This window comes from Nymphaea colorata, chromosome 3 (genome assembly GCF_008831285.2).
Source record: "Nymphaea colorata isolate Beijing-Zhang1983 chromosome 3, ASM883128v2, whole genome shotgun sequence".
Lineage (NCBI taxonomy): Eukaryota > Viridiplantae > Streptophyta > Magnoliopsida > Nymphaeales > Nymphaeaceae > Nymphaea > Nymphaea colorata.
In genome coordinates this window covers 22,941,817-22,966,831 of record NC_045140.1, presented here as the reverse complement: position 1 = coordinate 22,966,831, position 25,015 = coordinate 22,941,817, and the positions used below count along the sequence as shown (strand labels likewise).

The 25,015-nt window shown below is 39.8% G+C and overlaps 4 protein-coding genes across 6 annotated transcripts; 1 reads left to right on the top strand and 3 right to left on the bottom strand.

Moving 5' to 3' along the window:
- Positions 1–1,703: 1,703 nt before the first annotated feature.
- Positions 1,704–5,516, bottom strand: LOC116249602 (probable folate-biopterin transporter 7). 2 transcript variants are annotated; one of them, XM_031622750.2, is made up of 3 exons: positions 5,149–5,289; positions 3,319–3,431; positions 1,704–3,126 (listed from the first exon to the last, which is right to left on the bottom strand). In XM_031622750.2, exons 2-3 carry the CDS (start codon positions 3,359–3,361, stop codon positions 2,081–2,083), a joined length of 1,089 nt encoding a protein of 362 aa, XP_031478610.1. In that variant the 5' UTR covers positions 3,362–3,431; positions 5,149–5,289; the 3' UTR covers positions 1,704–2,080. The 2 variants fall into 2 exon arrangements, with proteins under 2 accessions (XP_031478610.1, XP_031478609.1); XM_031622749.2 differs by lacking the exon at positions 3,319–3,431 and having other exon boundaries at positions 5,149–5,516.
- Positions 5,517–11,898: 6,382 nt separating this feature from the next.
- On the bottom strand, positions 11,899–16,740 carry LOC116250789 (uncharacterized). 2 transcript variants are annotated; one of them, XM_031624721.2, is made up of 5 exons: positions 16,603–16,740; positions 15,361–15,460; positions 14,061–14,123; positions 13,838–13,947; positions 11,899–12,950 (listed from the first exon to the last, which is right to left on the bottom strand). In XM_031624721.2, exons 1-5 carry the CDS (start codon positions 16,605–16,607, stop codon positions 12,368–12,370), a joined length of 861 nt encoding a protein of 286 aa, XP_031480581.1. In that variant the 5' UTR covers positions 16,608–16,740; the 3' UTR covers positions 11,899–12,367. The 2 variants fall into 2 exon arrangements, with proteins under 2 accessions (XP_031480581.1, XP_031480582.1); XM_031624722.2 differs by lacking the exon at positions 14,061–14,123 and having other exon boundaries at positions 16,603–16,736.
- Positions 16,741–16,792: 52 nt separating this feature from the next.
- Positions 16,793–17,653, top strand: LOC116250790 (MFP1 attachment factor 1-like). Its single transcript, XM_031624723.2, has one exon. It carries the CDS (start codon positions 16,879–16,881, stop codon positions 17,305–17,307), a length of 429 nt encoding a protein of 142 aa, XP_031480583.1. The 5' UTR covers positions 16,793–16,878; the 3' UTR covers positions 17,308–17,653.
- A 2,168-nt stretch (positions 17,654–19,821) lies between these two features.
- Positions 19,822–21,110, bottom strand: LOC116250970 (uncharacterized). The gene is made up of 4 exons (XM_031624995.2): positions 20,779–21,110; positions 20,574–20,669; positions 20,307–20,456; positions 19,822–20,190 (listed from the first exon to the last, which is right to left on the bottom strand). Exons 1-4 carry the CDS (start codon positions 21,028–21,030, stop codon positions 20,143–20,145), a joined length of 546 nt encoding a protein of 181 aa, XP_031480855.1. The 5' UTR covers positions 21,031–21,110; the 3' UTR covers positions 19,822–20,142.
- Positions 21,111–25,015: the final 3,905 nt, after the last annotated feature.

The following is a 25,015-nucleotide window of genomic DNA, read 5'->3' as shown; positions in this document are numbered from 1 at the left end:
CCTGGATGAAAGGGGAAGCTCTTCTCTCCCATGAAACCTTTTGATCCACGCGTTGCTCTTCACAATGGCTTCACTTTCACGGCATTTACTGGTGAATAGAAAGTTGCTTATCAGACGACAAAAAGGAATGGTCAATCATGTTGGGGCAGGAAACGTCAAGTGGATTCGGCTGCCCAATTTGACTTCATGAATCTCAGCTGCTTTTATCTTGATACGACCCCTAAAATACGTGTAACATTTTCCACGACAGAAACTGTTCTTGTTTTTCTCTCTCTCTCTCCAGTCTTTGGAAAGCGAACTTCATAATTTCAGTCGACTCGGAACGATTCCACCAGCGTTCTTGGATGAAACGCTAATGTGCAGAAAATTGGTTAGACACCCTTTTTGCTGGCGAGCACTATTTTTGTTAGCATGGACAAAGAAGTTGTTCGTCCTGTGGTAAATTCAAATTTTATAGTTACTTGATCATTTAAATATATGAATATGGGAAATATAAAAAATGCGAAAAATTAAAGTTGTGTTGGTAAGAGAATAAAAGCGTAATGTTTGGAAAATATGACACTCTTTGTGGGGTTTTGTTTTTCTTTTTTTAAGGGGTGTTTGATTATTTGACTCATGGATCTGATGTGGATAGGGGCAAAGGGGGCCCGCAGGGGCTGGTCTTCCCTAAAAAAAATAATTTACATGTAAATTTAAAAATATATATTTATCTTATATGGAAAATTTTAAAAAATATATTTCAGCTCCTATCAAAGTTTTAGAACTATAATTCGACCCTTATCATGAAAAATTCATGACTCTACCCCTAGATGTAGATCTGATCTAATATGTTTTTGTTGATGTAGCAAAAGATCTGTGGTAAAATTTCTAGCTCATCAACCTAAGGATCTTAAGACAGACCTCCTCAAATCCGTAATTGAAATTTTCATTTTACTTTTTTGCACGCCCCCACATGAAAGATGCATTCTGACCACTTACAAAGACCAGAAAAGGATCAAGCAAATTATGGGAGTAAGGGTTATATCGCTTTTGGAAAGTCTACGGGCAAGGTGGTTGGATCTTCAAAAAGAGGATGTTCACATGACTCTTTGGTTGGAGACTCTGTTAGTTGTATGTTAGAACTTGGAATTAGATGTATGAATTTACCAATATAAATCGCACCCACATAGGTCTAATGGAGTTGCTGCAGTGAATTGTGCTTCGGCCGTCACACAAGCGATCATTATTCAAATCTCAGGAATACCACCAATGCTTAAGTCTAAGCAGGCATAGGCCTCAGGACCTGCCATGAGAGAAGGCATTCGTACTAGGGTTTTACCTATTTGTACAGATTCAGATCAGCAGAACCTCATTACGAAATGACTGCGGATTTACTAGGGTTTTACCTATTTGTACAGCTTCAGATATTTGTACATATATCCAAAGCTTAAGCCCCAAGGGGGTTTTGACATAGCAGACTCAGGCCTCGGCTGTTGGACAAAGTACAGCCATGGTTTGAGTTTCAGAGGCGTCAGATCTTTACACAAGCTAAACATATATATATAAGGACCGAGGCAGGCAAGTCTTGCAACCCCAATGTGGTTTGCTGCATAAAAAGTTTCCAAGGCGCATTGACATGAAGTATCCTCAAAACACACGTATCAACATTTCTCCCCACATGTCCATACTTTTTCTTTCATGATAAAGAGGCGCATTACAATGAATTCAGCTCAATGTTATAGGAACAGATACATTAAACTTTAACAGAAGACAATCCTGGTATACACAGTTCACAGTGTGCTCATTTCACCTAGTTCAAACAAGAAAAAATAACTCAAGAAGATGGAAACTTTCGAGTTGCTGCTTTAGCTTCCAAAAATGTGCAATGCCGCCTGTGACATATATGAAAATCGATTTGCGTCAAGTATTACTTTCGATAAGGTATCTGCCTAGCTTCATTGAATATGTTAATCAAACGAATTCTAGTAAAACAGCTGGCAGCAACCAACTAAGGAACGATATTGCCTGTGAAAGGCCTGTACACCAAACCGCCCTGAACCAGATCAATCAAACTATTATTATTAGGTATCCATTAATCAACTTAATCTTCCTTTTCAACAGCCTGTTTTCCAGGCTCTGCTACCCATGATGACCAATACACAGGTGCTAAGGTACAAGCAGCCTGAACAAGGATCCCAAGAGGCAGGCCTCCAAATTCATCCGCACCTATCCCAATCCAAGAAGCAAGAACAACTCCAAGGAATCCACTTACTATCATTGCCAAAGCTATGGCAGACATCACAAACGCCATTAGAGAACCCTCACAGCCGGGAGGACAGAGCTGTGCAAGCAGCACACACAGAGGAAGCAACTTGAACTGGAAAAGGACTTCTAAGATTCCTGAGAACACAGAAACATAGATAGAATCAGGCAATCCAAGACGCCAGTAGAATCTCTTAACAAACAGCACATCTGATAATATGCAAACTGCCGTCATAAACTGCAGGTGTTTGACCACCTTTCTGATGGAGACTGCCTTCAGCTTGCTATCATAGATCACACTCCATACCAAAAGCGCCACCTGACCAACAACCTTGGAGATCCCAATTACTGAAGAATCGAGATTGAGGTATTCAGTCTGATAAAAGAACATGCTGCCAGTGAGGAGAGGCACAATGGCCAGGGACATGAAGAGCCAGATAATGGTGTAGGCTATATCAGGCCTTCTTAGAGCAGCGATGAGACTGGAGAGCTGGCTGTGAATGCCGGTGCTCATATTATGAGGTAAATTCAGGGAATTTTCATGAATGGTCAGTGTGGCAATCAACTGAAAAGTTACAAGGAGTCCAAAGATGAGAAACATGGTTTTTGGTGAAAGCTGGTTCAAGGCCATACCGCCAAGGAGGTTCCCTAAGATGCCACCAACAGCAGCAGCCATGCAGACAAAAGACTGTAGCTCCCCAGAACGGGACTTTTTGTCTTGAGAAACCTGTTTCCCAGACTCAGCAACAATGGCATCATTGGCAACTTCAACAATGGAGGCACCAAGGTTGCTAAGGAGTAGTAGGAGAGAGATGATAACAATGGAAGAGGAACCAGATTGAGAGAGGAAGGCAATGGACAGCCAAGATATTGCTTGGAGAAATCCTGCAAGGCAAAGCATAACACAAGATCTTCAGATCAGTGATTCAGTGGTTGGCTTAAGATTCATTTTCTAGTAACACTGATAAATAGAATAGTAGTAGCAGTAACAACAGATACAACAAGTATCGCACTTTTTATGTACTGCATATAGAATTAGGAAAGAACAAGCAATTAATTATGGCAATTATACTCTACCTGGAACAGTGGGAAATGAATTGCTGGTGCTCTGGGTCATCATTATTCTGTTTCAAGGTTCCAAAACTTAAAGTGTAGCCACCACATTTCATGCACAGATTTGGCTCATGCAACTGAAACAACAATTTCACATGATCAAGAATGTCCTAGCAGCATCCGTATTCCAGAAAAAGAATGAGTGCATCATTGTCAAATAGCCAAAGAAACTATTTTCTGATATTTCCTGTTGTATGCATTTATATATTTGAGATCACACTCCCCAGTTCCCATGATGTATTCCATATTCCATGGATTTTTGTACCCCATCAACCTGATTACCTGACTAGAGTCAGGCAAGATTACCAGCAGAATCCCCATGTTCATATCTTGGGGTTGACACCTGTATTTGACTGTTCAAGCAAGGTAGATTAACTAAAATGGCTTTTCATTTCCCTAAAATGTCCATCATTTTCTGTTGCAGACGTTTACATAATTCAGTCTCCATTTCGGGTTGAACAGTGGGCACCATCATGTTACAAGAAACCAAATAAAACAGCTTTTCACCATTTGCTTTCCATCGCCAAGTATTATCATCTTCTAATAAACAATGGTTGTAAAGACAACAAACTTCTAAAATTTAAAATGTTCATATGTCTTCCCTATCAACATCAAACGAATCAGCTGGGAAACGAGCAGCAGCTTATGTTTCATCAAAAGCTTGCTCAGCTTGTGCATACAGCTCATGAGAGAAAGGTGCCACAGAGTAGGGGGAATATCCCGAGTCTCATGTAAGACAAGTGAATAAGACAAGTGAATGAACCCTGAGGTGTATGTGTAAGATCCATAAATTGCTTAACATATATAGGCTTCTTTAGACGTTCAAAATTTATCAACATGAGATTTTTTGTAATATCTGAGCCTTTGAAAATGCTATGCTTCACCAAAGAAATGTCCGTATGGCATCTTCTATTAGCAAATGACCCATAGTGATGGCGCTAAATTTGAAAAAACGTTGAAGAAGTTCATAGATTTTGATTGGCATGATACAGATATGTGTGTAACAATATACCAACTCATGCATGTATACCTCATCCATATCGTGAAATTTCCGAAATAAAAGAAAACTCAAGAATCCTATCTGTGATATGTGACAAGAGCAAGCAAACACAAATGAGAGAGCAAAAAGCTCCAGAATCTTGTCTTTCCCAGAGACTACATTAAATCTACTTCACTAATATGACTTGGACGTGACCAAATATGGGCTGGAGCCAAGACCCAGTCCCAAGCCAAGATGCCCCATTCAAGTGTTTTTAGATTCAATTCTTCTACCCCAATTAAAATGAGACCTGCCAAAACCTCTAAAGCTATGCGAGTTTATTTTCATGATGTTAATGAATTCGATCTGAAATCAAGCATCCCCATTTGTTTTGTGAGGATTTTTTGATAAAACCTGGCCATGGTCGGGCAAATCTCTGCAGCTGTAGAGGTTCGACCTAATAAATTATCAACCATGCAACCTTGCTCGTCTATAATTCCGCACTGCCGTGACAGTAGAGAACTAAACTGACAGAAAATCTAATGCAAGCCTTTATTAAAAAAGAGCTGTACAAAATCTTACAGAAAATCAACAATGCTCAGACGGACTTTGCCACACCACAAAAAACAGACGGTGCCAACCTAGAAGCTTAAATACATTACAAGGAAACAGCAAAAAGACTGACCCAAAATTACAGCTCCTTGCATCGGAACAAAATTCTGTCAACTATGTGAAAGGGGGGATCCTCCTCCGACAGGGTAATATCAATAATCCTTGAGGAAAGAATAAAGGAGGAGGAAGGAAAGCAGATTTACCTCCGAGGATGATGTACGGGAGCCGGTGCTGCCCACGAATATAGACAGCGTCAGAGATGACACCATAGAGAGGCTTGCCAACCATGGGGAGGTTAGCAGTGTTCTGGAGGATCTGGAGGGTGGAAGGAGCAATGCCAAGACCATCCTTGAGGAAGTAATTGACAGCCATCCACGGGAAGCATCGGAATCCCTGAATCCAGAACCCAAATCCCAATAACCTCTTCTTCCTCACCTCTGACTCGTCATTGCCTATCGACATCGGCGACGATGCCATTCGCCGTCTCTGTTCCCGTCTCTTCCAGAACACACTATTGCTTTCCCTTCCCTTGCGCTGTGAAATGCAATAGAGAAAAAGCGCGCCGTGGAACCTGTTATGATGGCGTAAGCCTTGAGGTATTGAGGCACAACTTCAGGATCAAAATTATAAAATATAATATTCATAAAAAGAATGAGAATAATAATAGAAAACGACTGAAAATATTAAGAACAATTTAGATCATTCAACTCTTAATCATCTTTCATATACACACGCACACACAAACCACAATCGGGTACTCTCCACAATGCAAGATAAACAAGCTAATTTACAATCATTAAATTGTATTGATTATTGTAAAAAAAATTCAAACAAAATGTGGATCATCCCTAGATCGACGTAGCCTAACAGCATCCGCTATACCCTCTTGTCAAATCGACTTTCCGAACAACACCTTTTACATGTACTTCAATTACACAATCAATATAAAATTAAACCAAATTGTTTATCATTACTAAATACTGAATTGTTGCTCAATTGCATCTCAATTTCCTCTTTTGTCTTATCATCAAGATTTTCTTCAACGCAATGTTTTCTATGCGGATCTAATTCATGGCACATATATTTGAGTAAGATTCTTCAGCTCCATTACGTATATGCAACAACTCAAATTATTAGACATACTCAAGTATAAGAACATATAACAAATATGAAAGCAATAAAAAAGCAAAATTCAACAACACATCAATATACTATCAAACATACATACCACACAATTCAACAACAAAGCGCAAAGATAGAGAAGGATTAGTGATATTTGATTTCCCACATGACCAATGGACATAGCAAACAACCACGATATGTAATTTCACATATAGCATGTGGAAAAGTTCAAATGAATCATGAGAGGAAACTCCTCACATTTCACATAGTGCCGATACGTCACCCAACATCACTTCCATTGCATATACTTGATCTGCTCCACTCTTAAAATCATCATGTTGAATACTGGTTGTTGTTGCAAAGACTTACAGAGTAGTATTACTTAATAATAAACCATTCGTGCTGCCATCTAGCTTTTATTGAATGTGTAATTGAATTTACATTCAAACTCAAATTCAGATTTTTTAGAAATGAATTAAAACCCAACCAACATAGGATTGATTTTATAATTTATGTCCAATTGAGTCGCATCTTTATGAGATCCTAATCAGATATCATAATCAAATTTAGGATCATAGGCATAGGCTTGGCGAATCTGAATTCAATTCGTAACTACATTCAGATTTCTTTACCAGATCCGATTAAATGAATCCTGAATCCGATTGTCATGCCTAACCATTAACATTTTCATTTTTAACTTAGAAATGTTTAACTAAACTAAAACAATTAGAAACCTATTCGAGTTGGTTTACTAAAGAAATGAGGTCATCATTGACCCGAATTTAACTAAACTAAAACAATTAGAAACCTATTCGAGTTGGTTAACTAAAGAAATGAGGCCATCATTGACCCGAATCCGATAGATTTGTTGGTAGTAGGGTTAGATCCAGTATATACGAGGAAAGGAGTTGACCCTAACTAAGGCTTGATCGTCGCTCCTCCCTATCATCTTTCTATTCATGAAGAGGTGACCTCTCCCCCTCCTAGTTCCAGACAAATCTGTGTCTGAATGCTTCCAATCTTCTTCCAAATCCCACTCCTACGATCAGGCTATGAGAGGAAGAAAATGCGACCATTTGACGCAGTTCGGGGGCACCCGGCTGCATTATGCGGTTGTTGGTCGGTATTTTGAAAATTATACTCTAAACAGATTAATGAAAATGCATGAATTGGAGGACTTATCCTTTTGATATTTTTAAGTGATAATGGAATCAATCTATGACCGGAAAAATAATATCATGGTTAAATTGATTTCATAGTACCAGTCAGATTTTTAATTTTTATTAAATGAACCAGCGGTCAACACCTTTAGTGGTTTTGGCTAGGTATCGTCAACCATGTTTTGTTGAAGTGGTTTTGAACGTAGATTCAACTGTTTTAGTAGTTACTTATGTTGATTATGTTCTGTAGAACGTGTTCTTTTTTTTTTTTCTAGTAGATCCCTTTGACAATGATCCTGATGCAGACTATAATCCAATACAGGTGACCTTATGGGTCAAGGCATCATCTTGCAACTTGTAAGCTGTCGAGAAAGAAGTATGGTAGACTAGTAGTGGAAAGAAATAGTAAACTTCAGGATGCCCCCTCTTCTTGTCTTTCCTTTCCCTAATAATGACGTGTTCTGATCACCTTCTTTGAGCCATTTTATATAGGACTTTTGTTGCCAAAACTTCTATGTGCTTGTCTTTGTGACCTCAGAGCTGGATCAGGTGTTTGTTGTTTCCTTGTAAATCATCTTTAGTTAATTGGCATTTCTATTAGTTGGTTAGAAGCATTACTGCTGCTTGTGAAATTTGATCTTCAGTTTGAGTTTTGGTTTACTGTAAAATATAGGTGGAGTTTTATCTCTCCCCTATTGCACAGTCTTCACTGTGTTCACAAAACCCTTTTGAAATTGTTTAAATTTTTAACTGAACAAGAATATCATACATATCAAGAGCGCAAGGGACTGAAGTTGTGCGGTATTTTAGATCCAATGATGATCATCTATCTGCAAATTATTACAAAGAAGACAAGAATATGCGGCTAACAAGAACTACAGATCTTATTTTCACCAAGAGAATGAAGCTTAGATTTAGGGAATGGCGGGATGATTTGCTAGGTTCCCAGGTGCAATTGCACCAGTTTGAAGAAAATTTTGGTGACTGCTCAACCCAACTACGAACTAGTTTTTATAAGCTGAGGTTGGTTCAACAAGTACATTTTCTCAATCAGTAGATCTGACACCCCAACGGATAGAGTAAGGGTAGGGCATAAGCTCTCTTGTTGGGTAGTAAAATGGGTAGTAAGATGAAATAGTTTTACTTTTCACCAAACATTGCATATAAATGTAAGACTTTGCACTAGTCAGATCAATTAAGATCCAACTTTAGTTTTGTAACCGAAATCCAAGTTCAAATTTGGATCTATTTACAATAAGACTTGATTAAATTTGAATGCTTATCACATCCACATATATTGTCTCCTAATTGCAGCTGAAGCTTATATCTTATACTAGTTCTTCTTTTTGTAGGGCTATACTTTATTTTATGATCTTATATGTTCCCAGATATTTTTCTGGATTTTCCTTGTAGTTTCATGCCAGATCAAAAAGATTCATTTCAACCATGGCGCCCAGTGCAATGGCTTTTCTGCTGGTAGGCTTGCTTTTTGCTGCGGCAGGCATTGCTCCTCTAGACGTGCCAATAAATAGTCACGACGAATAGAACTTCGATGGTCGGAGTGATCAAGAGGTGAAAAAACTATTCGAGAAGTGGATAGCAGCGCACGACAAATCCTACAATGGTTTGACAAAGAGGGAGAAGAGATTCTGGATATTCAAAGACAACCTACTCTGCATCGACCAGCATAATGCTGAACCAGTTCTCTGATCTCACTTATGAAGAGTTTCGCTCGACTTACTTAGGCGCCAGAGGCAGCTGGTCCGAGCCAGAGCAGTTCATTTGGAGTAAAGGCATTGAACCGGACACCAACCAAGCAAGTAAAGGTATTTGATGCACCTTGACCCAGCAGCAACATGGCCGATGCTTGATGATGTTGATAGTTACTAGTGTGATCAAAAGCTTTCCTTGTCAAGGGAAAGGGACCCATGACATATTGTTCATCAATGAATAATGGGACGAAAAATAACATCATCCCTTCTCAAGGAAAGGGTAGGTTGCTTTGTTTCTTGTTGAATGTCCTTTGATTGGACATATGGTGATTCCAAATTGTCTAAACATAACGCATTTCCTTTTCATGGGAAAGGTGGTTTGCTTTGTTTCTTATTAGGATGTAGTTTGCTTGGACATATGGAGATTTCAAATTGTCCGCTAAGTCTACTTCATATGCTGAAATAGAAATTCTCAATACATTGGGTTAACAACATTTACACAAGATGTCTGGTTTAAGAGTGTTTAATAGTCTCATATTTGAGATCGAACGCTGATCTGAAATTACTTTTATGTGGGGCCCACAAAAGTAAACAAGCATTGAATTTCACCATTATGTAAAAAAAAAGGTTTAAGGTACCAATATTGCCAAAACCACATATGAAATGGAGATGATCAGTTTTATTGGGTTAACAACTTTACACATGATGCTCTGTTTTGTTTCTCTTAAGGAGTGTTTGATCGCTTTATATTTGAGATATGAAGCTGATCTGAAATTCCTTTTATATGGGACCCACAAAGTAAACAAACACTTGATTCCACCATTATATTTTAAAAAAAAAAACTTAAGATGCCAATATATTGCCAAAACGTCATATTTGAGATAGGATGAGAGGCATTCTAACCTCAAATCCTTGGATTTGAGATATCTAGTGATCTCAAGTCATCTCGGCTCTCATATCCGAGGTAAACAAAGGCCTCCTAAATTACCCTACATAATTTTCTCCCCCTCTATGTCAGCGTTTTCAAATTTTGGTTTATCAAAGATGGTTTTCCAATGCCAATACTTGATTCGTTTGAACATTTGAAAAAATTCAACATGATTGTCTCAAATTTGCTTGGCTGGCTTGGAGATAGTGTGTTCCTTTGTGGATTGGTGAAGCACCTGATACTGATAGTAGTTCATGGACTTGGAGGGGCAAGGAATATGTGGCACACCTGCTGCGCTGGAAGGTGGATGAATCTGCAACATTTTGGGCTGAGGATTGGAGTAAAAGGATTATAAAATTCTTGGCTGATTCAAAAGATTCACATTTAGTTAGGAGAACAATCAGGTGCATGGTGGTGCACACCGCAATTCAGCATGAACGCACTATGTTAAGGAATATGAAGGCCTTTCATAAATTCTCTCGGGGCCATGGGATGGGATGGGATAGTGAGAGTAATTGGTGGACCGATGTGGTGGAGAACTGATTTGAGGCAGGCGGGTTATAATTTGTTGGTTAATGGCAGATGCGTCAGTCCTGTAAAATTTGTGATTTTGAATTTTATTCCCAATGTAAATTTGGTTTTGAGTAAATCTGTTTTATAAAAACTTGGTTTTGAAAAAATTTTGTTCCGTTAATAATTTTAGGAAGCCTGATTTTTGTGTTTGATTGACATGCCCCAAACACAATTTTTGACATTAATTCTTCTTAATCACTTTGGGCTTGACTAACATAAAAACAGAACCATCACTCTCTGCCTGCAGACAGCTATATACAGGTGGTCAATTGGCTTAGGAAATCCTTCCTGGGGGCACTTGGACGACACTCTTATTTTAACTCAGTTTTGTAAAAACTTGATTTTTTAAAAATCACTTTTTCTTTAATGAGTTTCAGAAATCTGGTTTGTGTATTTTATTGGCACACCCAAAACCCAATTTTTTTTGTAAATAACCTGGGAAAAGTCCGATTTTGCACTCACTTTTTGGAAAAAATACACTTACAAACTAATTAGGAAGCAAATACGTGCAACTAGCAAACCAGGAACAGCTTTAAGTTAACAGCGAATGCTAGAACTCGACTCGGCTCAGCTCATGTACGGCCTTAGCCTTAGAAAAGGAGCACGGGAGAGGAATGAACGGAAGGAAGCAAAAGTTGTGGAGTGGACCAATCTAGGATGTTTGGTTGACACCTTCAACAGACATAGTTTTGTAGGAATCTGGCTAAAAACTTACTTTAAACTTGGTTGTAATGTTTGAATGGCAAAACAAAAATCTTATTAAGAGGAGTAAAAATTTGTTTTGCCTGAAAATTTTGAAGGAGGCAGGTTTTTCATGCTCTTTACAAAATCAGATTTTTGTTAAAATTGAGTTTTTAGCAAAAACTCAGTTTTGATGTCATCCAAAGCCGTCTCAAATGGTGCCTTTTTTGTTGGTTTCAGGCTGCCATTAAAATGCTGCCTTAACTCTATTTTACTAAACATTTAAGGTATCAACCCCCCTCCTCCGATTGTGAGTACAAGTGGAGAAAGAGCCCCTTCCCTCCACCATGCCTTAGGCAGGTTTTGCATCTCATATTTCTTTTGAAGTTTTTTCATCTTTAGGCAGGTTTTGCATCTCATATTTCTTTTGAAGTTTACCTATATAAATCACACGAATATTTGGTTAAGGACCCTGTGTTAGTTGTATGTTACAGCTCATAACTAGATTACCAGTTTACCTATATAAATCAGACCCACATAGATATGATGGATTTGGTGCACTGACATCGGGCTTCGGTTTACACAAACAACCATAATTCAAAATTTAATGGGTACCACCCTCGCGTAAGTCTAAGCAGACATAGGCCCTATGCGCTGCCATGAGAGAAGGCGTTCCTATGAAGATCTCATGCACTTGAAACTGTGAGTAAACTTCATAGAGGTTGGCATGGTTATCATGGTTCAAATTCCATTGGGTGGCGCTTAAGATCCAACCTGTTTAAACAACACGTAGATTTACATTGAGAAACCATGAATCTGATATCCAAAAGGGGAAAGGGCCTGAGATCTCAGATCGACCTCAGGGACCCTAGTGTCACACCTTAGATAGAAGAAATACATGGAAAGAGGTCCGCTGCTGCTTTTGGACAGAGTTGGGCCCGGATTTTGCTTCAGATTCTGTTCAAAAGAAAAGGCCCACCTCACCAATAAAATGGCACCAAATCCCAGCTTGGTTGGTCATTGCCAAACGCAGACAGAGACTTTTCAATATTTAAGCAATTTGACACTTACACGATACATGAAGCAAATCTCAAAATTGAATGCAACAAATGTCTGCTTACACTAGCTTTACTTTCATTCTTATACAACAAATGCACAAATTCTCCCCCACCCCCCTACAAACCAGAACCCGAAAGATCCCTTGTATGCAGCAGGAGTCTTCTAAACCCTCTCGTCCATAAAATGATCAAACACCGATATGTGATGCATGGTGAATACAAAGAAGCCATTGTCCTCTAACCTTCTCAAACACATTAGTGGCAACCTGCCTTCCCCAACTGCTACCTTTGGTCTTAACCACTTCCAAGCTAGTCACATAACCAAGATCACCCCTAACATACACCTCTGTGTTTTGCAATTCAATCTTCAGTGGGAACTCAATGTCAGCATTGGAAACCAATTCCCAGCTCTCCATAACAAGATCATATCCACAAATCCTTCCTGCACCAGGGTGTACACATTGGACATGGTCACCTTTCGACCATATCGTACTCATAGCAGCTAGATCACCTTTGCAAAATGCATCATAGAAACGACTGTTTGCAGCAAGGATTGCTGCTCTATTGTCTTCATGCAGGACCCGAAGAGCATCCCGAAGTTTTGCTGCTAATGAGTAATTCTCTTCAGCAATGGCATTCTGTAGTTCCTGCTCCAATGTCTGCTCATCTGAGGTCAAGTTATCTTTGCTGACACCACCATCCAAGTCCCCACTGATTGCCTGAAGTGGTCGGCGAGAACGCTTTCGGGAAGACATTAATAGAGTAACTGCACTGAAGACCACAAGGTCAGATTTGTTTTATTTGCATCAAATATAAATATCTGAGCACCAGAAGCAGCAATATAATTTAGGTTTACTGCATATGCAGCTGAGCAGAGACGCTACTTACTCCACAAATGGCAATGTTTATCTATTTATTTTTTAACATTTTGATGGCTTCTTCATGTATACATGCATGTAATGGGGACTGTATTCTATGGAACTTAACAGCTCCATTAGTCTAGTTGATTGTTTGATATTGACGAATAGGAATAAACCTTAATCTTGCCTAAGATACAAAAAAGGAAACCACTCCAGATGAGAATTAACTATTTTCCGTGCATGAAAAAATAATAACACTTACAGAGGGCAAAAAGATAGACAAACCAACAAACAAGAACCAAGGAGAGGATCTTCGACTAAAGACTTTCAACAAGGAAATAGCAGAAAGAAGGAATTTGTCTAACCATAGTCCTAAAAGGCTAAAACATGTAAAAAACCAAAGTTTTGAAAATTCTTCAGAAGTCGAAAAATGGCAATGCTCCAGCACCTTCAAAACAGAAAATACCCAAGTGCTTGCAATGCATTCTTGAGAAAGATAAAAGATAACTTGATTCCATAAGCTCAAGAGAACCAATGGACGCCACATTGATGCAAAGAGAGATACAAGCACAAAAAAAAAATGTAAGCACACCTACACGCATGCATATGCACCCCCCCCCCCAAAGAAAGAAAAAAAAACACATACACACACACAGATAAACACTAAGGTCCACATTTTTTGCAGTGTGCCACCTTAGCTATTAGAATCAGAAACTAAATCATGAAATTATGTACCATAATATCTTATAAACCATAACCAGATTAAGTAAAAAGACCAAAAGAATGTTGATGTGAAACCTCAAATCACCATAGTTTGCCGAGCATTGAATTCCTTTTCTTCTTCCCAAAATAGATCTTGTAGAATCTAAACCATGAATTCCATTGGTAAATAAAGAATGAGAAATGACCTGACAAAAGATAAAGTTCATACATGAGCATAGTATTCAATGGACATAAAAATTTCCAAAAAAAATCCAGTGGCAAACAAAGAATGAGAAACTTGCAAGTAGAGTGTGTGTACATCTAGCTGTGACACATGGGTTGCCATGGACTTGCCAAAGTCCAATATGGTCCTATACTCCACCTGGGTACAGCATGTGCGCAGCTGTTAATATTTGATGTTACATATATTAGACTCTAACTCATAACTCAGATACAGGACATTTCTTTTGTACATGTACGTATAAGCTTACTTTACACGCAAACACACATATATATACATATATAGACAGGGTGTGCACCAGCATGATTAGCAAATGGTCCTCTACTGGGCCCAGGCCAATTGCATAATTAACATGTCTACACATGTTCAATCCCATGACAACTTGGAAGCTGGAGCCCAATCCAAAGCGAGCTTAGACCCTAAACTCCATGTACCAGTTATACCTAAAAGATAAAACCTCATAAAGAATTCCCAACTCCCTGTATCTTCAAGCATATCCATGGTGCTAATGTCATTCATATAAAAAAATTATTATGTTTTACGGGCGCATATGGATGTCTGAGATGGTATCTGAAATGATGTGCAGCAAAGCTGAGCACTTATAAAATTAAACTCATTCTAAGAATATGACTCACCAAAAGAGAGAGGATAAAAGGAAAGGGGCTAGACCACCATCAGGGGATCTGGTTGACCTATAAGTTAAGCCAGCACTTCTTATTAGAGCATTTGCAGTATATGTTTGTATATACCACATATTCTTACTGTATAGTATTCCATACTGGCTTACATCAGTTAGAGAAAGGAAACCAAATCTCAGCAATTGCATAGGCTTGTTGCTCAAGGCTGATCTGTGGATCATTAATTATTAGCTTCCCTCTTTATAACCTCCATCAGTCTCTTTGAAATCTTCTTGTCTACCCCAATTCCTTTTCACTTGCATTGTCCCAACCATTCTCAAAGGGTGTTGCTCTACATCTGCATGCATCTCTTCATTTTGAAGTTAGGATTGGCATGGTTTGCACGAGCAAGAACAGCTATTTGTTATCTTATATACTTTTGAGTTGCATGCCATTTGCAAAGCCTACTTAAATTCCAGCAATGGAAAACCTCAGTTTTAAGAGGTCCCTTTGACAGATGCACTGCATTGCAAGGCATTACAAGAATACATAAGGAGATAGATAAAAGTCAATACATTCAACTCTGGTTAATAAATAGTAACAGTACCTGCCAGATCCAACAATGGAAGATGAAAACAGATTACTTATTAACTTCTTATTATCATGTAAAGGTTTTACTTCCTAACTTCTTACTGACTGGGAGGAAGGAAGAATCTGTTCCATTTTCATGGATGCATACAAAAGAAAAATAACTGATATACCTTATACTGAGGAAGAAAACTTTTCACGTACTTCCCATGTAAAGACGGACCAATCTCTGTGCCCATGCTACAATGCATGACAGTGGGAGTGGATACGACCCTGCAGACAACAGGCAATAACGGTACTAAAATCATATGTCTTGCAGATTGTTCCGAAAATCCTGCTGGAGGATAAGGCCGCCATCCTTTTTATTAAACAAACATTGCTATAGACATCAAATCAAAAGACTCAAATCAGTGAGAGCCTAGACAATTGTGCAGCAATGCGGTAACATCCCTACTAGGATTGAGACGGAGAACAGAAACTCTATCAATGCACATTGTTGAACAACACGCAAAATAAAAGAATCTTGCCAAAGCTTAGCATGCAATCAACTCCTGATTTTGTACACCATTCGCTTGGAACACCTCTTTAGACACCATTTTCAATAAAAAAAAAAGTTCGGTCTTAGGTCTGCCACATTTCAGACACAGTTCGTGGTTGTTAAATGACACGAGGTCACGTTATCCAGTATAATAAAAAATAAGCCAGTTCTTTCGTTTATATTTCTTTCACAACGTAATGACTCACCGTTTGGTTGACTGAACGAGACGTAATTCCGCCATAAGAAGGCAGAAGCTGCAGAATCTTGTTATATGGTGTATTTCAGCTGTAATGACATCGTAACTGTGAGATGCATCACTGTCTTCAGTGAATCATATGACCATGCATTGGCATCCGGAAGTCAGCACTGAAGTAAATTGCAGATATAACTCAAACGCGTTATGAGACCCGAAGTCTACCCACAATTCGTCTTGGAAGAATGTCCATGTTCATTCGGAAACCCTAACCGTGACAACTCAAAATCACAAAATCTAAGTCTGCAGAAATGACGACCATCACGCAAGGACACACGAAAATCAATCTACCAACAACCACAATAATCATCACAAGCACTCCATTAAGAGCTAACCAGACCGGAACGAAGTGCAGAATGATACCACAAGTATAAGATCGCAGTTATCACGTAAATCTCAAACATACATTTTAGATCAAACATATATCGAACTTGATCAAAGGTCAGAATCAAGGAAAAAAAAACACACAGGAGAAACCAAATGAAAAATTTGTCGCCCATGTATACAGTTTCAGATCAGCGGTCACCTCCTTAGGTGAAAAAACAGTGAGAAGATGACTGCAGAGGATTCACGAGCACGAAAGAAGCAAGACTCAAAGAAGACGAATTAGTTCGAATTACTCACCTCATATTCCGAGCAAAAAACCGCGAACAAAAGAAGTCCAAGAAAACCTCTAGAAATGGCCGCCCCTCTCTCTCTCTCTGTCTTATCCGCCCTTGGATTTCGTCAGGCAAGCTTGGACCAGGATTCTTAAAGGGATCCAAAACCCGTAAGCTTTACCTACTAAACTGAACGATTCCGAAATTCTGACCCGGTCCGATATTCGAAACCGGCGGTGCCTATTGCCATCACCAACCCTCCCAGCTTCTCCCTTTTCTTTTTCTGAGAGAGAGAGCGAGGATGGCGGAAGAGAAGCAGCCGGCGCTATTTCCCTCATGTATGGCATTCTCCGTGTGGCCGCCTAGTCAGAAGATAAGAAACGCAGTGATCCAGCGTATTGTGGAGACGCTTTCCAACCCTTCCGTCCTCTCCAAGCGCTATGGCGTCATGGACGTCGAGGAGGCCTCATCCACCGCCCGGATGATCGAGGATCAGGCATTCCTCGCCGCCTCAAGCTCGCGATCTCTGGAGTCCGGTGCGGGCGACCCCGTGGGCCTTGGGATCGAGACCCTGCAGCTCTACTCCAAGGAGATTAGCCTGCTCATTCTCGACGCCGTCAAGGCCAGGGCATCCCCTGATGAGAAGACCCAATCGCCGCCACCTGCCGATGCCGCTGTCATCACTTCGAGTGAAGATAATTCTCAGCCATCTTCAGCTCTGTATGAATGATCTGATAACGGGGACATTACCAGCAACCTTTAGGGTTTTCTTTCCTTTCATCCCCCTTTTTTGTTACTCTTCAAGGTCTTTCTGCTCAACAATTGCAAACTGTTTTAGCGCATATCTCCGTAGCTTCCTCTGTGGCTTATTTGAGTGAGGATTCTTCTCATCTTTCCGTTTTTTCCTAACCATCCTAAAATTGAACCTTCTCTGCTTATCTAGAGGTTCTTCCTCTATCTTCCCAGGCAGTAATTTCCCGGTTGGTTTTTTGCTGTGAATGCTGTTATTTTTAGAGCTTTTCTTGTTTGTGCATTTTGTACATTGGCATCGGGAAAGAGAACTTCCTGTTTTTTAAGTTATGTTTTTTTATGAGTGAAGGAAGAATCATCCTGGGCATGGACACCTTCTTTCTGGAGTTTTAAACCGACTGTTAAGAACCATTCACTATTGACTACACGTAGCATTGAATTATTTTTTGTTTGGCTTCTTTTATCGGAAGCATGGTATTCGCTGGATTCTGGAATGGAGATCAAGTCCAATTAGGGAGTTGACCTTGCAATTTTGAACACCAAAGCTCCTGGTTCGCGGTCCAACATTACGATGAAAAGCGAGCGAGGTATGCATGTGTATTCTGCACGGTATGACCTGATTTCATTCTCCACGAATTTGACAGGACAAACTCCTGCTCGTAGTGCTCTTTCATGTTAAAGGCAGCCCCTTCCAATCAGATGCTTGGATTACCTGTTTCAGGAGCCAAAAAATGATCCGTGGATTCGCTAACCACCATTTTAATATCTTTGCGCTTATTGAACCTGTTCCCTTGTATTATGAGTTTGTTATGAAGCTTACGGAGTTAAACTGCGAACTACCTTCCGTTACTTTGTCATACACTGTGCTTATTTCATGGTTGATTTTCTTTTCTTTCTGCTATCAGCGTTAGAGACCTTTGAAATGTGTTCAGAAAGACTAGACCTTATGCGAGCCCCAAGAACAAAACTATAGGCTACTCCTTGATGGTTGTCACCTTTCTTTTCATTTACGCGATGCGATAACTGGAATGCCTACAGCTGTAGCCTTCTCCTTTAGTAATGATCACTTGTCTTTACAGGCGGTTGGGCATTTAATAGATTTTTTTTCTCCTCTATTCGGTGTTCCTTTCTTCTTTCCTGCCGTTCTCATATTACTATCCTCTGATCGTAAGTTTGGGGCGAAAAAAGGGTTCAAAAAAGGTTCTTTTCAGATAGCAGGATGCATTTGTTTCACTCTGCCCTCTTAAAGATGCAATTCTGGCTCCGCGGCACCTCACCTCTGCAACACGAAACTTTTCAGTACATAAAAATTGGTCATAAGTTGCAATTTGCAGCACGCTGCGGAACTTCAATTTCCAAAGTTGGGCACATCAATTCCGATGAATAGCAATCACATTTTCCTTACACTGGTCTTGACGGCCGCATCACATGCAGCATGAGCTTGCAGATCCATTTTGTCTGGAAGAAAATTGCCAATGAGGCCGTTCAGTGGTATACGATCTCTTTTTATTTGTGCTTAGGTCTATGCAGTATGCATCAGCCATGCACATGGATTGAAATTTATTTGTTTATCTTGCTTAGTAGGCTTAGCTATCAGAAATGCATCAAAAGATCCAAACTTTGCTGAGTCAAAAACCAATAGCTCACAACTCATAAACAAGAAACTTCTAACAGTGTCAAAAGATTAGATCGGGCTAAACGTTAGCATCTGTAAAGAACCTAATCATGTTAAAGCTTCGTCCGAACTTAGATTTTGCTTTAGATGTCAGACTTGTATAAATAAAGTGTCCAAATAGGTGAGGACTTAAAAGTTTGTTTTCTCCATAAAGTCTACACTGAAACAGTAACTGAACTTTCTTTCTTTTTTTTTTTTTTAAAGTGCTTCATCCTTTACCTTTTTATTGTTTGAAGGGCAATGGTCCCGGTATTCTTTGGATCGTTTGAATAAAGGTGGTAGTCTTTGATTCATTCGGAGCAATGCTCGGGCTAAGCAGGCCACTACTATTCGCAGTAAAAATTGATGTATTTCATGATCAATTTATATGAGCTCGGATAGAGATTTGCAGTCTGGAAGCTGATCTTGCGTGTTGCACTCTTACACTGTCGACGTGCATAATTTTCGACGATTTCATGCGATGTCCAGATATAATGGATGAGACTTATCAGGTGCCTGATTTTGACCTCGTCGCTCAGATTTGGAAATGAAAATGAAAATGAAATGCAATTGATAACTTATCTACGTGACTGACATGCAGTTTACCATCCAAAATTGAGCTTGAATTGGAAGTAAAATTTGCATTTTGCTATATTTTCTCTGGGTTCAGTGTTAGAAATTCTCGTTTAAGGGTTTGTTTGTCAATTAAGTAGGATTTAGTAATACTAAGTCCAACCCCCCACTGAACCATGCTCATAGCTTCAAACAGCTGTGAGACAGTATGGGAGCCTTCATTAGGCACAATCACGCATGGAGAAGTGGATTGACAGAGAGATCACAAATCAAGAACGTAACCCTCACAATCTTAGAAGCTAAAATATGATACATCGATTATCTTAGAAGCGGGATGAAGTTTTGAACACCTGAGTTTTGAGACCTTCTCTCTGCGCATCGAAACCAGAAAGTCGAGACCTTCCATTGATTCAGAGAAGGACAAGCGACGCACGCCACCATCTTTATTGTTTGCAAACCTATGCGGCTACACAACACCAAGGAGTTCCAACTCGCTCTGTTTTCTTTATGACAATGCCACGACAAGGAAAGAGACACAAAGTCCTGGGGCCTTCACATGGCCCCACCACTAGGAGATCTCCGTCCTTTTCACGCCTCGCTTTCGCTCCGATGCGGCTTCGAGGAAACAAACGCCATCTGATCAGAACAAAGAAAAGGAACGGTGATGGTGAAGACAAGAACAACCATCGGAGGAGAACCTAGCAGTAGTACCGCCACCACCACAGTGGATCAAAAACGGGGAAGGACCTAACCTGTTGATCTTCTGATGGGATCCAGTCGTTGGTAGCGGGATTGGTCCTGGTCTTCACCACCACGCTGTTGGCCAACGCCGCCCCTCCTTCCTCAAGTCTCCATCGGACCCCGTCGACTCCCTCCATAACCTTTATGTATCCCGTCCCCGTCTGCACAGATGCATACAAACACACGCACACAGAAGGCAATAAGGAAAGAACTCCACAAAGAAAGAAGAACTTTGGGATGATATGAACCAAAATTTTATTCAGTTTAGTTTCTCTTGCCGTGAAGTGGTTCTTGTCTATCGAGTTGAGCCTCTTGTAGTAATCGGTCTCCACGAACTCCTCCATCGAATATACTCGCCCATCCGCCAATATGGTCTGCAGAAAAAACTCACCGATTTAAGACTTGGGTCGAGCCTGATCACGAAGAACAGGGACGTTTTCCTCTTCGAACAGAGGGGACGAATAGAGAGAGGAGAGAACTCACATGAGATTCCGTTCGCAGTGTCTGGAGCTTCTCGAGTTCCGGTGGATCATGGATGGGATGAATTGCGTCGGGAGGAGAGTCGTCAGCGGTCGTGGAGGCTTCGCTGCGGTTGGGCTTCTGGGGTCGCTTGGGGGCCATGGAGTCGAAGTGCGCCTGAACCTCCTTCGCCGTCCTGAGTTGCTCCTCCGGTGGAATCACCTCGTCGCTCCGGCTGGGCTTGCACACCACCCAATCGGCCGGCCTGCCTCCCATCTTTCCCTCTCTCTCTCTCTCCCTCCCTCTCGGTTTGCCTGTGTCGTGACGATGATTCGTTTTTGTTTGGTGGTATACAACTTTACATTGTTGAGGGCAAGATTAAATTATCCACATACTGGCGTATTAGATGATTTCAGATTAAAAAATGTTTGAATTATTAATCTAGGTCCGCTTTTCCCTTCGGTCTGGTTGATCTAGAAAAATCAAGGACAATGAGATTTATTCACTTTTTTCTCCTAGGGTTCGCTTTCCCATTGAACCAACGTCCTTCTTGACGGAAAGTGGGTTTTGTCACATCTTCTGTATTCAAGCGAACAAAAACCGATTGATCATTTTCAGAATTTCATTTTGCTTCATTGCCATTGAAAGCACTGACGTTTAGGTTATTGATGGTAAACTACGGAGCATCCATGATTTCAGCAACGTTTACCGCTCCATTACGGATCTACTAAAACGGTAGGTCGTCTTCTTTCTCTTCCATTACATAGCGTCGTTTTGACCCATGCGAATCAGCTATTTTGAATTATGAAATTGCTGCCGTCTATTTCTGACTTCATGCTCGGCATTTGTATGACTCGAAGCCAAACTCGCGAACAAGTGGTCTGCGACTAAAATAATGTCAGAAAAGGGGTATCAAAATGGCATCTGACTTCCAAATTAGAACAAAGGCAAACGCTATCCCAATCAAACAAACGATTAGAATTCAGAATGTTCTGACATCTGCCTACTAGTTCGGTAGGAAAACATCAAAAAAAATTAAATAGTCAAGTCAGCATTCACAGCTGGCCTAAGTTCCAGGTTTTAGACTTCATGGTATGAACAATTGCCTATATATGCTTACAAAAAACATTTGTTTTTGTATTAAAGCATCGTAGCAATTTTTTTCATTTATACATGCAGGTGCCTCTTAAAAATTTAAAGTGACTAAAATTTTCTGACCAGATTTGTTACGGTCGCCTCCAAGTTCTAGTGCAGTCAATCCCCTTATGTTCAAGAGGAGTTCAGAAGATAGTATATATTGCAAATATTCAAGGTAGTTTCTTCATAAAAGCAGGTGTTAAGGGTTGCAGAAAACTTTCAATGGGATGCAGATGACTTCAACAATGGAATCCAAGAGCATGCACGGCTTGTTGTTCCATGGGGAGTTGAACCCGGGCGCTGATCGACGTGATGGGACTCTTAAGTTGGAGCCGTCTATCTATAAATTAAGAGTATGCTTGCCTGCATACTCTGGCATCAAAAATTATCAGAAAGAAAGAAAGTTTCGAAAAGCATGTAAGAATGAAAGAAAAAGGTTCCAACTGCTTATTTCCAATACTGTTTTTGTGTTCTTTCGACATTGTTTTGTTCGGTTTCATATAAATCACCTTTTCTACCAACATTAATAGAGACGTGCTTTCATCATCCAGTCCCAATCGGAGCTTCTTTCGTTCAATCAATTCTTTCTTTTGCAATAATTTTCCATCAAATTTTCCTTGGAATACCTTGCTCGTGGAATTTTACGTCCAAAACACTATGGATTTATCTAAAAATTGACGTGTTTAAATGCGGATATAAGATTTAAAAAACTTTAGAATCAACAATATGATTTTTTTTCTCAAAAAGTTGTCTTATTATCCAACAATATGTGGTTTTATTTTGGTTTATTTGCTTTTTAGTATGCAAAGTGCATACACGGTAGCTTTCGCTAATATAAAATCTGATCAGACCAGTCTCGAAGAAGCACTAATTTAAGCCATTTCTCCCATAGACAATGGATGAATCGGTGCAGGCCAATTTGGAAAATAGTATACTAAGCATGCAATGAAGTGGATCAAGGAGGACGTAGATAAGACGGTGACATGAGATAGACCACACCAGCCAAACGTAGGAAACTTAGGAAGACTGTGAACCATTAATCAATGTTGTTCTTGGGCCTAATCCGATTTGTTAATAATGCGGATGCAATTCCCCCAACCCAACCCAGTTGTATTTTAATTCAGCCGGCAATCTTATGCTTGTTTCAAATTCAATTCCACAATTTATGTTATTTGAATTTCTTTTCTATTTTTTGGTTGACTTCTTATTTTTATATGTTATCTGATCGTTTTTTCTTTTTTTCCTGAAGAAAGTGGAAACACATTTTCATAGTATATTTGTTCTCTAGATTGATGGCTTCACCTCAATCAAGCTTGATCGAGAAATTTGGTTCTAGATTTATGAAAAGACACAAACGTCAGTTTGCTTGTTAAAACTTAAAAGAGAGAGAGTATTTTTTCCTAACTTCGTATTTTTATATGTTACCTGAACATTTTTCTTTTTCTCCTGAAGAAAGTGGGAACACATTTTTATGTTATATTTGTTTTCTGGATTGATGACTTCACCTTGATGGAGAAATTTGGTTCAAGATTTATGAAAAGATCCAAATTCTTCGGTCCTTGCAACAAAAAAATTCTAAACTCCATCCCTACTACAATAGCATTAGCTCAAAAAAGAAAAAAGAAAAAAGTAAGGTCGTTGCATGCACGCCAAAGGGCATATGCATTTCCAGTTTGAACCGACCAGCGGAAGCCGATACTTATGCGCATATGCACTCTAGCTGAAATATACTATGTGCATAAAATTTTTGTAATGTTTCTATAACCAATTGTTATAATGCCAAAATCTGGCGTGCTTTTTATTTTGGACATAAGCCGAAGGAAAACAGACAAGAAACGGAGCCTGAATCCTTTGAACTCTGTGGATGCACCTCTTCAGGACCTCTCAACTCCTAGAAGTTTCACTTTTTGAGATCCGTAATTTAAGTTTTGTTCTCTCTAGTCACAACATAGGAATCCATACATTATGTTGGCAAAAACGCTGAACCTCTTTATCTGAGTACCAAATTACATGTTGGAGTTGCATGTAGCTACCACCGATTTCTTTTCAACTTCGAAACGAGTGACTTGCACCATCGACGTCGCGTTCGTATGAGATGAAGAAAATATGGCAATTAACTGTCGGTAAGTAATGCTCCTGTAAACAGATTTCGATGAACTTGAGCATTAGAATGGTCAAAGGAACTCTGTAGTTTGTACATCAATTCTTTAACGCGGATTCCAAGTACATACCTTCTTCAAGCAATTGAAAATATCGAAAAACTTTCTGGGGAAAAGATCTGTGGCCATGAGCAGAATTATATTTAAAAGCATGTGGTGGTTTCCATTTTTCTCTCTCGGGGAGAGAGTGGGGGATGTAGGTTTGTAGTAATAAGAAATGGGGGGCAACATGGGGAAAGATGCAGCTGCAGGGGAAGGGTCGATTTGGAGAGAGATGTCGTCGTGCTTGGCGAACGGCGAACGGCGAACGGCGAACGACGAACGACGACTCCTCGCTTCCCCCGCTGGTCCTTCGATTCTGGTCCTTGTGTTCCCTTCGTGAGTCTATTGACTGATCCGGACCCGGTTTCAACTGGGCGCTCGTGTTGGATCTGACCTTCAACGATTTGATTAAATGAAAATGGATGCTGGAAACTGTGGTGTGAATGAAGATCGGAAGAATCGTCGGTCGCCTCCTTTTAATCAAATTCTTAAGGCGTGTTTGATTGCTCGAATGGCATGTATTTTGAGTTCAAGGATCCATGTTTTGGATTTCCGCATCAATTTAGCCAATGTATTGGTTGATATGTAGCATTTTTTTTAAGAGTGAGTGATTCATTTTACAGCTGATTCATTTTACAGTTGTTAAAAAAGACCGCAATCCTCTTTGTGCTTGCACTTTTAAGTTTTCATAGGGTAGGTTTTGGAATTTTTTCTGTTCAAATGTAAAGTGCACTACCACTCCGACACTCGAATCTAAATTCTTGGACGAGCCAAACCACCTTTCCTGGTTTTTCCTGGTTTGAAATTCAGATTAATTTATCTTAAAAGCATAGTTTAATTACATTGTTGGCTGGGCTACATACATGTGAAAGGACAAGTCCCATTTTCGTAGGTGTTGTGCTTCTCTGTCTTAAGGTAGGTGG